Source organism: Callorhinus ursinus, unplaced genomic scaffold, assembly GCF_003265705.2.
Source record: "Callorhinus ursinus isolate GAN/ISIS: 27379988/994484 unplaced genomic scaffold, GSC_fseal_2.0 scaffold128, whole genome shotgun sequence".
Lineage (NCBI taxonomy): Eukaryota > Metazoa > Chordata > Mammalia > Carnivora > Otariidae > Callorhinus > Callorhinus ursinus.
Window position 1 is genome coordinate 143,484 of NW_027397190.1, and position 14,231 is coordinate 157,714.

At 39.8% G+C, this 14,231-nt stretch overlaps 1 protein-coding gene across 4 annotated transcripts in view; it reads right to left on the reverse strand.

Moving 5' to 3' along the window:
* ADNP2 (ADNP homeobox 2) overlaps window positions 1–14,231 on the reverse strand; it is a 36,286-nt gene that overhangs the window by 15,958 nt on the left and 6,097 nt on the right. For all 4 annotated transcript variants that reach the window (XM_025860242.2, XM_073890123.1, XM_025860241.2 and 1 more), the window contains one exon: window positions 11,258–11,379. In XM_025860242.2, the coding sequence (XP_025716027.1) occupies window positions 11,258–11,365 (108 nt within the window). In that variant the 5' untranslated portion in view covers window positions 11,366–11,379. The remainder of the gene's footprint in view (window positions 1–11,257; window positions 11,380–14,231) is intronic.

Below are 14,231 nucleotides of genomic sequence, written 5' to 3' on the forward strand. Positions count from 1 at the left end.
GCTAATAAGCCAATAATGGAGATAAAATGGAATCATGAAAAATATTCAATCCAAAAGAAAGCAAAGAATAAAAAAAAAACCAAAACAGAAAATTCAAGTAAAAATAAACAGAAAGACAGGAGATTCAAACTCAACCATATCAATAACCATTAATTAATATTAAATAACAGGGGCTGGAAACCTTTTCTTTTTTTCTTTTTAAGATTTTTATTTATTTATTTGACAGAGAGAGACAGCAAGAGAGGGAACACAAGCCAGGGGAGGGGGAGAGGGAGAAGCAGGCTCCCTGCCAAGCACGGGGAGCCTGATGTGGAGCTTGCATCGATCCCAGGACCCTGAGATCATGACGTGAGCCAAAGGCAGACGCTTAACGACTGAGCCACCCAGGCGCCCTGCAAACCTTTCTTGAACTAAAAGCCAGATAATAAATATTTAGAGCTTTGCCAGCCATTCAAGCTCTCACACAACCCAGTGCCACCATCAGGCACAAAAGCAGCCATAAACACTAACAAGCATGGCTACATTCCAAAAACGTTTATTTACAAAATAGCAAGCCAGGTTTGTCCCACAAACCATAGTTTGCCTACCCCTGGTCTAAATACTTAAATTAGGAGGCATAGGCTATCAGACTGGGCAAACGAAAACAAGATCCAATTACATGCTATCTACAAAAATCTCACTTTAAATATAAAGACATAGACACGTGAAAGGTAAAAGAAAGAGATGTGTCGTGCTATTAATCAAAAGAAAGCTGGAGGAATTACATTACCACCACACAAAGTAGACTTCAGGGGGAAAAAAGAATATTAACATGGATAGGAAGTCACTTCATAATGGTAACAGGGTCAATTCGTTAGCAGGACAAAGCAATCCAAACACGTATGCACTTTAGAAAGAGAAAGTACATGAAGCAAAAACTGAATTGAAAAGAGAAATAATCAAATCCAAATTTATAGTTGGGGACGTCAACACGCCCTCTTCTCTCAGTGAGTGGTAGGACACTCACACAAAAATCAGGAAGGTCAGAAAGGACCAAACACAATCAACCAACCTGACCTAACACTGACAGACCTCTCTACCCAATAACAGCAAATAAACATGAAACATTTACCAAGACAGAGCTTATGCAGAGCCATAAAGTAAGTCTAAATAAACTTAAAAGGACTAAAATAATTATGAAGTATGGTCTCCAACTCAAGCAAAATTAAAGAAATCTGTAACACAAGGTATATAGAAAATCCCCTAATCCTAGAAATTAAACAACTTACTTCTAATCCATGGATCAAAGAAGAAATCAGGAGCGAAATTAGACAATATTTCAAAACTGAATGAAAGTGGAAACATAGTAAAATCAAGTTTGTGGGATGCTCCCCTTGCTTGTGTTCCCTCTCTCACTGTCTCTCTCTCTCTGTCAAATAAATAAATAAAGTCTTAAAAAAAAAAAACCCAACTCTAGATTGCTTTGTTAGGAATTCTAAACATTTACAGAAGAGGGGCGCCTGGGTGGCTCAGTTGGTTAAGCGACTGCCTTCGGCTCAGGTCATGATCCTGGAGTCCCGGGATCAAGTCCCACATCAGGCTCCCCGCTCGGCAGGGAGTCTGCTTCTCCCTCTGACCCTCTTCCCTCTCGTGCTCTCTATCTCTCATTCTCTCTCTCAAATAAATAAATAAAATATTTAAAATAAATAAATAAATAAATAAACATTTACAGAGGAAAATATCAATTCACAAACTTCCAGAAAATAAAGAGGAAGAAACGATTCCCAGTTCATTCCATGAGGCCAGAATTACCCTGACACCAAAACTAGACAAAGATACTACAAAAAACTGAAACTACAGACCGTATCACTCATGAATACAGATGCAAAAATCCTTAACAAACATTCTACAAATCAACCCAACATATAAAAGAACCAAGCAGAATTTCTCCCAGAGATACAGATTGGTTTAAGAGTTTATTTTTTAAAAAAGAAAATCAAACCACGTTGTTCACTATATTAGACTTAAAAAAGACAATTATCTTGATACAGAAAAATCACTTTAACAAAATTCAACATCTAGTCACAATTTTTGCTCTCACCAAGGTAGGAATAAGGAACTTCCTCAACCTGAAAAAGGGATCTACAGAGAACATGCAGCTAATAATCACACTGTACGGTAATATAATAAACATTCTTACTGCCAGTGTAATACAGCTTTATTTCCAAAAATTTTTTTAAAGATTGTATTTATTTGAGAGAGAGAGAGAGAGACAGCACAAGTAGGCAGAGTGGCAGGGAGACAGAGAAGCAGACCCCCACTGAGCAGAGAGCCCGCCATGGGGCTCCATCACAGGACCCTGAGATCATGACCTAAGCCCAAGGCAGCTGCTTAACTGACTAAGCCACCCAGGTGCCCCTTTATTTCAAAATTTTTTAAAAAACCAATACCACCAAATGGTAAGGGTACGACTGAAACCCTCACACAGTACTGACAGGAATGTAGAATCATATAGTAGCCATTTCCTATAAAACTAAACAGATGTTCACAAAAATACTTTTATAAGGAGAAACTTATTCATAATGACTAAAAACTGGTCCACCATCAGGAGAAAAGACCAATAAACTAATCCACCCATGTAATGGAATATTGCAACCACACGGAAAAATCCCACACAGGAGCAATTATAATTTCATTTACATAAAACTGCAGAACAGGCAAATCTAATCTACAGTACAAAATTTCAGAACACTGGTAGCCAGTGGGGTGGGGACAAGGCCTGACCGAAACAGGGCTTGAGGAGAACTTTCCAGAGTGACAGAACTGTCCTTATCTTGATGGGAGACTTGTATTACAGGAGGATATGCACGTCAAAAAATCATCATTTGGAGAAACAAGTGCATTTCTTTTCTATCTATCTATCTATTTATTTATTTATTTGACAGAAAAGAGTCACAGCGAGAGAGGGAACACAAGCAGGGGGGGCAGGAGAGGGAGAAGCAGGCCTCCTGCTGAACAGGGAGCCCGATGCGGGGCTCGATCCCAGGACCCTGGGATCATGACCTGAGCCGAAGGCTCAGCCTAACGACTGAGCCACCCAGGCGCCCCATGGAGAAACTTAAGTGCATTTCACAGCATATAAATTCCTTCTCCCCACCCTGCCCAAAAAGCTAACAAACACTAAACTCTAGTGACACGTATGCTGAAAGAAGGTAAGGGTAAAATGTACTATTGCTGCAACTTTCTTTGAAATGCACCAAAAAATAAGATAGAATGATGGGCTAAATTCAAACACATAAGTGTTTAATATATATAACTGTTTATATGTACATACATGTAATTGTTTTACAGGGGACTGTATAAATATATTTATGCATACACACATATATAAATGATAATTCCATAGAATTTGGGTGTAGGTAGATGGGTTTTCACTGTGTAACCCTTTCAACATTTCTGTAGATTTTAATTTTTTATAAGAAAATACTGGAAAAGGAAGAAAGAAACAGCAATGTTTTGTCCCAGGAGATAAGAGAAGGGGGTTTAGGGGAAGCAGTGTTCTCCAATGCCAGATGCAGCCACCCCCCCGCAAAAAAAAGCTAGTAAGAAAGAAAAAAAAAACTATTAGGAAATAAATAGAATATACTAAACATATTTCAATATATTTTTATAGATAAGATGTAGAAACAGGTTAATAAATTTTTGAATACCTCTTTATACATATATAGGTCTCTAAAGATTGCTAGCTATACGGGCTGGGCTCAGGACACGACAATTTGTAAGCACTGGTTTAAATGTCTCAATCTAATCTATGACTTGATACACAGAAGTTAAGTGTAGGGTCACCTGCAAAAATGGGGCCACTCTGAACAGGACAGCAAAGAAATAAACTTGATACAGTGAAGAGCCAAGAATAAGTACCTAAATAAACAGAAAGACATTCTATTCATGGGAAGGGATATTGTTCAGATATCAATACTACCCAAAGTGACCTACAACACAATCCCTATCAAAATTCCAATTCTCTTCTGCAGAAATGGAAAACCGAATCCTCAAATTCATATGGAATTGCAAGGGGTCCCAAATAGCCAAAACAATACTGAAAGGAAAAAAAAAAAAAAGAACAAAGTTGGAAGGCTCACACCTCCCGATTTCAAAAGTTACTACAAAGGTACAGTAATGATCAGTGTAGGGGCACCTGGCTGGCTCATTCAGTGGAGCATGTGACTCTTGATCTTGGGGCTGTACGTTCAAGCCCAGGTTGGGTATAGAGATTACTTAAAAATAAAATCTTAAAAAAAAAAAAAGTGTAGTACCAGCATAAGGACATACAGACCAATCAAACAGAATTGAAGAGCCCAGAAATAAACCCAAGCTTCCATGGCCAACTGATTTTTGACAAGGATGCCAAGTCCATTCAATGAGGGAAAAACAGTATCTTCAATAAATGGTGCTGGGACAATGAATTTCCACAGGCAAAAGAACAAAGTTGGACTCCTACTTCACACCACATTCAAAAATTAATTCAAAATGGATCAATGAGGGGTGCCTGGGTGGCTCAGTCAGTTAAGCGTCTCCCTTCAGCTCAGGTCATGATCTTGGGGTCCCGAGATCGAGCCCCATGTCGGGCTCCCCCTGCTCTGTGGGGAGTCTGCTTCTCCCTCTCCCTCTGCCCCTCCCCCTGCTCCTTCTCTCTCTCTTGCTCATTCTCTCTCTCAAATTAATAAATAAAATCTTTAAAAAAATGGATCAATGATTTAAACAAAAAGAAATACAACCATAAACCTCCTAGAAGAAAATATACAAAAGAAAAAAAAAAAAAAGAAAATATACAAAAGAATCTTCATGACTGGATTTGGCAATGGATTCTCAGATATGACATAAAAAGCACCAGCAACAACAATAACAAAAATAGGTAAACTGGACTTTTTCAAAATTTAAAATCTTTTTGCATTGAAAGATACTATCAAGAAAGTCAAAAGAAACCTACAGAATGGGAGAAAATATCCGCAAATCATATCTAATGAGAGTTTAACCATCCAGAATAAAGAACTGCAATTCAACAACAGAAAGACAAATAATCCAATTAAAAACTGGGTAAAGGATTTAAACAGAAATCTCTGAGGAGGGTATACAAATGGCCAAAAAAACACATGAAAGATGCTCAACATCATTAGCCACTAAGACGGCAAGGGAGTAGGGGAGAAAAAGAGGAAGGGGAAAAAAACAGAGAAAATAGCAAGTGTTGGGTGCCTGGGTGGCTCAGTCCTTCGGCTCAGGTCGTGATCCCAGGGTCCTGGGATCGAGCCCCGCATCGGGCTCCCTGCTCGGCGGGAAGCCTGCTTCTCCCTCTCCCACTCCCCCTGCTTGTGTTCCTGCTCTCGCTGTGTCTATCAGATAAATAAATATTAAAAAAAAAAAAAAATAGCAAGTGTTGGCAGGGATGTTGACAAAGTGGGCCCCTCACACACTGCTGGCCAGAGTGGAGAAGGGTGAAGCCACTGTGGAAACAGGCTGGTAGTTCCTCAAAAAGCTAAACATAAAATTACATGACCTAGCAATTCTACTCCTAGGTATATACCCAAAAAAATGAAAACAGGGGCTCAAATAGATACCTGTCAGCCAAAGTTCACTGCAGCATCCTTCACAATAGCCAAAACATGGGATCAACCCAAATGTCTAACAAGGGATGAAGTACTCAACAAAATGTGGTGTATTCATACAATGGATATGATTTAGCCACAAAAAGGCATTACATTTTGATACATGCTACAACATGGATGAAGCTTGAAAACATTAACATAAGTGAAATAAGCCAGACACAAAAAAATTCCACTTACATGAAACATCTACAGTAGGCAAATCGAGCTGGGGTAGACTATAGGTTACCAGGGGCTGGGGTAGAAAGGATGGGAGTTACTGTTTCATGTTTAGAGGTGATGAAAATTTTGGAAACACAGTGGGCCCTTAAACAACACAGGTTTGAACTGCACAAGTCCACTTACACACAGACTTTTTTCCTTAATGAATATACATAAAGTATTATAAATGCATATTCTTAGATTTCTTAACATTTTCTTTTCTCTAGCTTACTTTATTGTAAGAACACAGTATATAATACATATAACATACATTGGTTGACTGTTGATGCTGTCAGTAAGGATTCTGGGCAACAGTGGACTATTAGCTAAGTTTGGGGGGGGAGTCAAAAGTTATACCCGGATTTGACTGTGTAGAGGAAGGTGGGGTCAGTGCTCCTAACCCCCCATGAAGTTCAGGGGTCAAATGTAGATACTGCAGATAGTTGTAAAACAGTGTGAACACTATTAATGCTAATGAACTGTGTACTTAAAAATGGGAAAGATGACAAATTTATTATATATATTTTATCATAATAAAAAATATCTTTATGCTTGGAAGATTTAAGAGAAAAAAGTGGGCAAAATATTTCATTACTTTATACTGATTGCATACTGAAATATTTTTAACATATGAGATTAAATAAACTAAATTATTAAATATTTTTAAAAAATCTGGGGGTGCCTGGGTGGCTCAGTCAGTTAAGCATCTGCCTTTGGCTGTCTTTGGCTCAGGTCATGATCCCAAGGTTGTGGGTTCGGGCCCCCAGCCAGGGTCCCTGCTTAGCAGGGAGTCTGCTTATCCTTCCTCTGCCGCTCACTGGTGCTCTCTCTTGCACGGGCTCTCTCCCGCACACGCATCCACACACTGTCTCTCTCAGATAAATAAATAAAATCTTAAAAAAAAAAGTCTGAGAGGGTCTTCGAAAATACCAGTGAGGGCTTCTCCAGGAAGGAGAAGTCACAGGACTAGTGAAGCTACACAGGGCCCTATGCTCAGACAGGCCAGTGCTGGGGTTTAACGCTCTGTTGTCACCATCTTGAAATTGTTAATAACTTTAATTTTGGGGGCACCCGGGTGGCTCAAGATGGTTAGCGGCTGCCTTCGGCTCAGGCCATGATCCCAGGGGCCTGGGATCGAGCCCCACATCAGGCTCCCTGCTCGGTGCAGAGCCTGCTTCTCCCTCTCCCTCTGCCATTCCCTCTGCTTGTGCTCACTGGCTCTTTCTCTCTGTCAAATAAAACCTTTAAAAAATAGTAATAATATCTGTGTTTTATAAAAGTAAGTCTGACAGGACAATGGAGCACACGTCAGGAGCCTGGAGCTTCAGCTCACACATGGTCCTACTTCCAGGGAAAGAGTCTGTCCCTGCTCTCTGTCTCCCACTCACCCCAACCTCCTCCCTCTCTCTGCCCTCATCCTGCACCCACTCCCTCTCTCCTCTACCACTTGGGGCAGGAACCAAGCTGTCAGGAAGTCCACATTCCATCATCACCTCCAGTGGAAGCATAGCACAGACTCAGGGAGAGAAGGGGTCAAGGTGGGGACCTCGAACCCTGCCTGGATCCAGGTACCATGAGCACCCCAGCACAGAGGATGTTATCCCGTAGGAGTCGCCCACATGCTGTGGGCTGGGACAACAGGCCTGTAGGCCAGCCCAGGTCCACATTTTCATTGTGCACAGTGCCCTGTAAATTACATAGCCAGCCCCTACTTTAAGTGATCAAATGTTAACTTTCAAAAAAAATCAAGAAACTCTAATGAATAGCGGGGTTGAGATCTACTTTTAGAAAAGAAGATAAGGTTCTTGGAAGAGTCTATCTTCCCTAAAGTTCATTTTTCTCAGACAGGCTTTCAACAAGAACTGTATAGCCTAAAATTTGAGGTCTTAACTCTTGGGACAAAGAGAGTCCCAGACACTTTGGAGATCAGAGAAGGCAAAGTGACACCTCACTGAAATTTGAAATGCTAGGTAAGGAAGTGGAAAGAACCACGGACAGGTGTTCCCTCAGCCGCTTCAGTCTCCAGTACAGACTCTGGAAGGCTCAGTCTTCCAGCAAATTCCCTTTAGCTTAAGTTGGTCTAGTGTTTGTTTCTCTTGCTTGAAACCAAGAAATTCTAAGTACTATGGGGGATTAAGAATAAATGCATCTGACATGGGAAAAAACTATGAATATGAGACTGAGTGAAAAGACAAAACAAAGCTAGTACAGTATCTTAGTTTGATCTCCCACTTAAAAAAAATCTAGAAAGACATACAACAATGTTAACAATGGATATTTTGGGTAATGGCTTACAAATGAATCTTCTTGTATCTATATTTCTGCATATACTTCCTAATTTTTCTAAACTGAACTTCACATTCCTTGAATTTTAAACAATTTTATAAAATACAGAACTCCAGATTTAAAAAAAACAAAATTTTCCCCCTAGAAGAATTAGTAACATTTAGCCCAAGAGTTAATCTAACTTAATAGTTGTAAGCCATTCAAATCTCTCAATTTTCCCTTGAGAAATATGTACGTATCTGTGTCAGCACAGTCAAGAAAGTAAACAAGTCTTGAACAAATTCAGATGAGTAAACACATTCTTAGGCTGACTAAGGAAGCAGAAGTTACTGAGGAATATTGTTCTATACAATGTCAAAAACAAAGGATACCAGGATGAAAAATTGTAGTTATTACTCATGTTTTATCTAAGAATAAAACAAAACCAATTTTGGAACAGAATTCCATTGAAAAAGTGAATTCACATTTAAGGAGACGAAAGAGAAACGACAACTGAAGGCCATGCCTGACCCTAGACTGGGTCCATCACAGACAGGCAGGAGTGCTATAAATGATCAGACAAGATAAAAATACCAGCTTACTTCAGCTGATAACCATCCTGTGCTAACCTAAGAGACACATCCTTATTCTTAGAAAACAGACACTTGAAGTATTACACACACACACACACACACAAGTGAACAAATGTTAAAGCAAACATGGTAAAATGAGAATGATTGTTTGATATGGTTAAAGGGTAATGTGTTCCTGAATTCACTCAGCCTAGTTTGATGGGGGTTAATCAACTGGGTTGTGGTTTTAAATTCCATGTTTCTGGAATACCCTTTCTAATTCTTTCCACTGGGTAATCCTACCCATTCTTTAAAAACAAACAAAAAACAGTTCAAATCTCATCTCCATAAAGGCTACTCTAGCCTCCCCAACTAGAAGTGATCTTTCTGCCTGTTTCTCACTATTATCGTTAAGTTTGTCTCTCAACTCCTGCTAAACTGTCATTTCTCTAACAGGGGAGAGTATCCTAGTACCCTAATTCTCTACATTCCTTCACTGCAATAAGGACACAGGCCCAAAGATTACTTGATTTGCCCAAGGGCACATAATTAGCTAAGAGCCAAGATTAAAATAAAAGTCATCTCTTTATCCCCCCAATGATCCAAGAACATTCTCAGTCTGTCTACTGAAGGATAGTACTATACCTTCAGGGTTCATTCTTTGAGCATCTACCACATGCCAGGCACCACTGTAGGGGGTTCCCATATATTATCGTTTGAAATATCCTGTATCTATATACATACACTTGTGTTCTTAATTTATTTATATATTCTCTACAAACATTACTTAAATACATGTACTTACTGCAATAAAATGATTTACAAGAAAGTTATAAGAAATGATTTATAACATCATTCAGATGACCAAATACATATTTCTCAGATAAATTTGGTCTTCATTCACAGTTCCTGAAAATGCGTCAAAACCATAAAGGTGCAATGGATGTCTTGTTACTAATGAAGGTGACTTGTAGACCCTACCCAAGGGTGCAGTTAGTTCCCAGGAGGACCAATCATGTGATTAGAGGGTTGGGACCTTCAGGCCTACCCCAACTTCATGGGCAGTGAGAGGGGCTGGAGGTTAAATCAGTGAATGACTTAATCAACCTTGACTATGTAATGAAGCCTCCATAAGAATTTTATTCCCCGCTTCAGAGAACTCCCACATGTGGGAAACCAGAACACCTGGTGTTGTATCGGAACTGGGTCCAGGAACTTTACAAGAGTTACCTATTACTAATGGACTATGTCTACTATCTACCTGCTCAATCTTATCTCCAAATAATTACCCTGCTTTCTTCCTCATGTATCAAATATGACTTATAAACAGAGATGCAAAGAACTCTGAGATTCTTTGACTTTAAGACTATTCCTGAGCAGCAGTATCTACCCAAGAGCTTCCACTCTGGTACCTCCCCCATCCTTTTATTTGCAAATGGACTTTCGGTCACAGTCTGTTATTCAAAGTATTGCTGTACTTAGGTTTTTACTTTTGTTCCTTCACTCAAAACTTACTTGTTAAATACATGTATATTAAACATCTCTGTGCCAGACTACAATCCTGATCACAGGTAATTAACAAAACAGAGGTCCTTGTCCTCTCACATTCGGGGGGGGGGCAGATAATAAACCGTGTCAGGTGCTATGAGAGCTCTGAAGCACAACAAACAAGAACAGAGAAGGCAGCGCTTCAGAGGGAAGAGCACCCCGAGGTGGCAATGTCTGAACACTCAATTTCCTGGAGTCCTTCAGAAATTAGCATTTGTCTACTTGAGGGCAAAAAACAATCCTGGCCATTAATGAGGATCCCTGTAATTATTAGTCTTTTAGTATCAGACCACTTTTTATAAATAAAATCAATCTGGATGAAAGTCTGAGATTAGAAAATTAAGAAACTGAAACCTTCCCAAGCCAATACTGTGAATTTAATTGTTCACAAGTTTAAGAAAAACTCAAAGTAGACATGGTCCTTACTTTTACAGTTATGAATAAAACATGCACAGAATTACCAGTGGCTTTAAAGATACACACCAAGTCTTACTTAACAATTTCTATTCCTTTACTATAGATGCCAGCCATATATTCTCAAGTTATAAGGAAAAAATTCTGAGATCACACCTTACCAGAGGATGTGACTGTGACCTTAATTTTTAAACTTTTGTTAAAACTGCATATATTAAATTCACAAATCAGAAAAGCCCTATCACATCATGTATGAATCCCCATTTGGTAATTACTCCAACAATCCAGGGGATTAAGTTAGGGTCATCTTTTGCTGGAATAACAATTCAACACATTCCCTTTGAAGATCAAAAACAAATACATTTGATAACTAATAACTATAAAAAGCCCCAACTAAAGGTAACTTTAAAAACTTGAACAGCTTAAAAGAGCTCACTTTAAGTCAGAAAGACGTAAGTATAGACTAATTATGCGCTTGTGCAGCCATGTGAAATACTGGCAATTCCAGCCTGAGGGACCTCGCGCACCCTTCAAACAGTCCCGGTGCAGATCTCAGCTCCGCGAGGCCGGCCCGCGACTCTGCTGCCAGGTCCGCCTGAGCCCCGCCTGCGTGCTCACCTTCAGCAGCTCCTTGCAGCTGTCAAGCCCAATATCCACAAGAATGCCTTTCACCTTCTTTCGTACCTTCCTGATGTTGTCAAGATTTTCCACAGGAATTTGAAACATTTTTGAATTTTTTCCTTAAAAAAAAAAAAAGAAAACAAAACTAAGTACCTTTATTGACATCTATATATTTAACTGAGTTGGTAAAACACTAAGAACAGAGTAATTTTCAGGGCGCATGGGTGGCACAGTCGGTTGGGTGTCCAACTTGGTTTCGGCTTAGGTCATGATCTTGGGGTCATGAGATGAAGTCCGTTGGGCTCTGCACTCAGCATGGAGTCTGCCTGAGACGGTCTCTCCCTCTCCCTCTGCCTCCCCACTTCGCATTCTCTTTATCTCAAATAAATAAATCTTTTAAAAAAAAAAAAAGAACAGAGTATTTTCTTATCTTTTTTTTTTTAAGATTTATTTATTTGACAGAGACAGTGACAGCGAGAGCGAGAGAGGGAACACAAGCAGGGGGAGTGGGAGAGGGAGAAACAAGCTTCCCGCTGAGCAGGGAGCCCAATGCGGGGCTCGATCCCAGGACCCTGGGACCACGACCTGAGCCGAAGGCAGACACTTAACGACTGAGCCACCCAGGCGCCCCCAGAGTAATTTTCAACAAATTATGCTAGGACAACTACATATCCACATGCCAAAGAATGAAGCTGGACTCTTTACTTCCATCACACACAAAAATTAACTCAAAATGGATCATACACCTCCATGTAAGAGCTTAAACTTTAAATCTCTTAAAAGAAAACAGGCATAAATCTTCATGACCTTGGATGTGGCAATGGACCCTTAGATAAGACACCAAAAACCACTAACAACTAAAGAAAAAGAGAAGTTGGACTTCATCAAAATAAAACTTTTTAAGATTTCTATTTATCTGAGTGAGAGAGTGCAGAGAGAGAGAGAGAGAGAGAGCACAGGAGCAGGAGGGAGCAGCAGAGGGAGAGGGACAAGCAGACTCCCCGCCGAGCAGGGAGCCCGATGCAGGGCTCAATCCCAGGACCCCGGGATCATGACCTGAGTTGAAGGCAGACGCTTAACCGACTGAGCCACCCAGGTGCCCCTAAATAAAATACTTTTCCACTTCAAAGGAAACCATCAAAAAAGCAAAAAGAAAATCCACAAAATGGGAGGAAACATTTGCAAATCATTTTTTCTGATAAGAAACTTATATCCAGAATATGTAAAGAACTCTTGTAACTCAATAATTAAGACAAATAACCCAACTTAAAAATGGGCAAAACAGAGGCGCCTGGATGGCACAGCCTGTTAAGTGTCTGACTCATGGTTTCAGTTCAGGTCGTGATCTCAGGGTCGTGGGATCCAGCCCCACATCGGGCCCTGCACTCAGTGCAGTCTGCTTGAGATTCTCCCTCTGCCCCTCTTGCTCACGCTCTCTCGCTAAAAAATAATAAATCTTTATTTTTTTTAAAGACTTTATTTATTTGAGAGAGAAAGAATGAGGGGGGGGAGGGTCAGAGGGAGCAGACTCCCCGCTGAGCAGGGAGCCCGATGCGGGACTCGATCCCAGGACTCCAGGATCATGACCTGAGCTGAAGGCAGTTGCTCAATCAACTGAGCCACCCAGGAGCCCCCAAAATAATAAATCTTAAAAAAAAAAAAAAAAAAAGAAAGAAAGAAAGAAAAGGGGCAAAAGATCTGAATTTCTCCAAAGATAATATGCAAATGGCTATTAAGCACATGAAAGGATGCTAAACAACATTAGCTGTGGGGAAATGAAACTCAAAACTCATTACAATGAAATATGTAACTTTATGCCTACTAAGATGACTATAATTTAAAAAAAGAGAAAAAACACAAGTGTTGGAAAGGATGTGGAGCAACTGGATCTCTCTACATTGTGGTAATAACGTACAATGGTGCAGTCACTCTGGAAAACAGTCTGGCAGTTCCTCAAAAGATGAAACATATAGGTACCGTATGAATCATCAATTTCACCCAAGAGAAATTAAAAACATGCACCCAAACAAAAACTTGTTCACAAATGTTCACAGCAGCATTACTCACAATAGCCAAAAAGTAGAAACAACTCACATGTCCATCAACTGATGAATGGATAAATAAAATGTGGTCTATACATACAATGAAATGTTCGGCCATAAAAAGAAATGAAGTACTGACAGGTGCTACGACGTGGATTAGCCCTGGAGAACATTATGCTAAGTCAAAGAAGCCAGACACTAGGGTCACATATTGTATGATTCCATTCATAAAAAGTGTCCAGAAAAGACAAATTTACAGAGACAGAAAGTAGAATACTAGTTACCTGGGGCTGTTGGAGAATGGAAGGTGATGGCTAAGGGGAACAGGGTTTCTTTCTGGAACAATGACAATGTTCTAAAAATCAACTGTGGTGAGGTATGCACAATTCTGTGAATATACTAAACACCCGTGAGCTATATACTTTAAATAGGAGAATTGTATGGTATGTAAATTACATCTCCATGAAGTTGTTTTTAAAATATCTAAGAAGACATAATATTAAACTAAACCCTGTGCTACTTTACCAGAATAGGAGGTACAGGTGTGACCTTATTGTTCTTAATACATACATAAGTAAAAAATACGGTTGTAAATATGTAAATACATACATAAGTAAAAAATACCGTTGTAAATATGTAAATACATACATAAGTAAAAAATACGGTTGCCCACTATGGAAGATGGAAGAGTCTGGAAGCAGTTACACATCCCAGCAGCAGTGAGCACTCCTAAGGCCCAAATCTTTCTTTCTTTCTTTTCCTTTTTTTTAAAATTTACTTATTTATTTGAGAGACAGAATGAGAGCAAGTGTGCTGGGGGGAGGGACAAAGGCAGAGTCTCAAGCAGATTCAGCACTGAGTGCAGAACCTAACATAGGGCTCAATCTCATGACTCTGGGCCAATGCTTACATGACTGTGCCACCCAGGC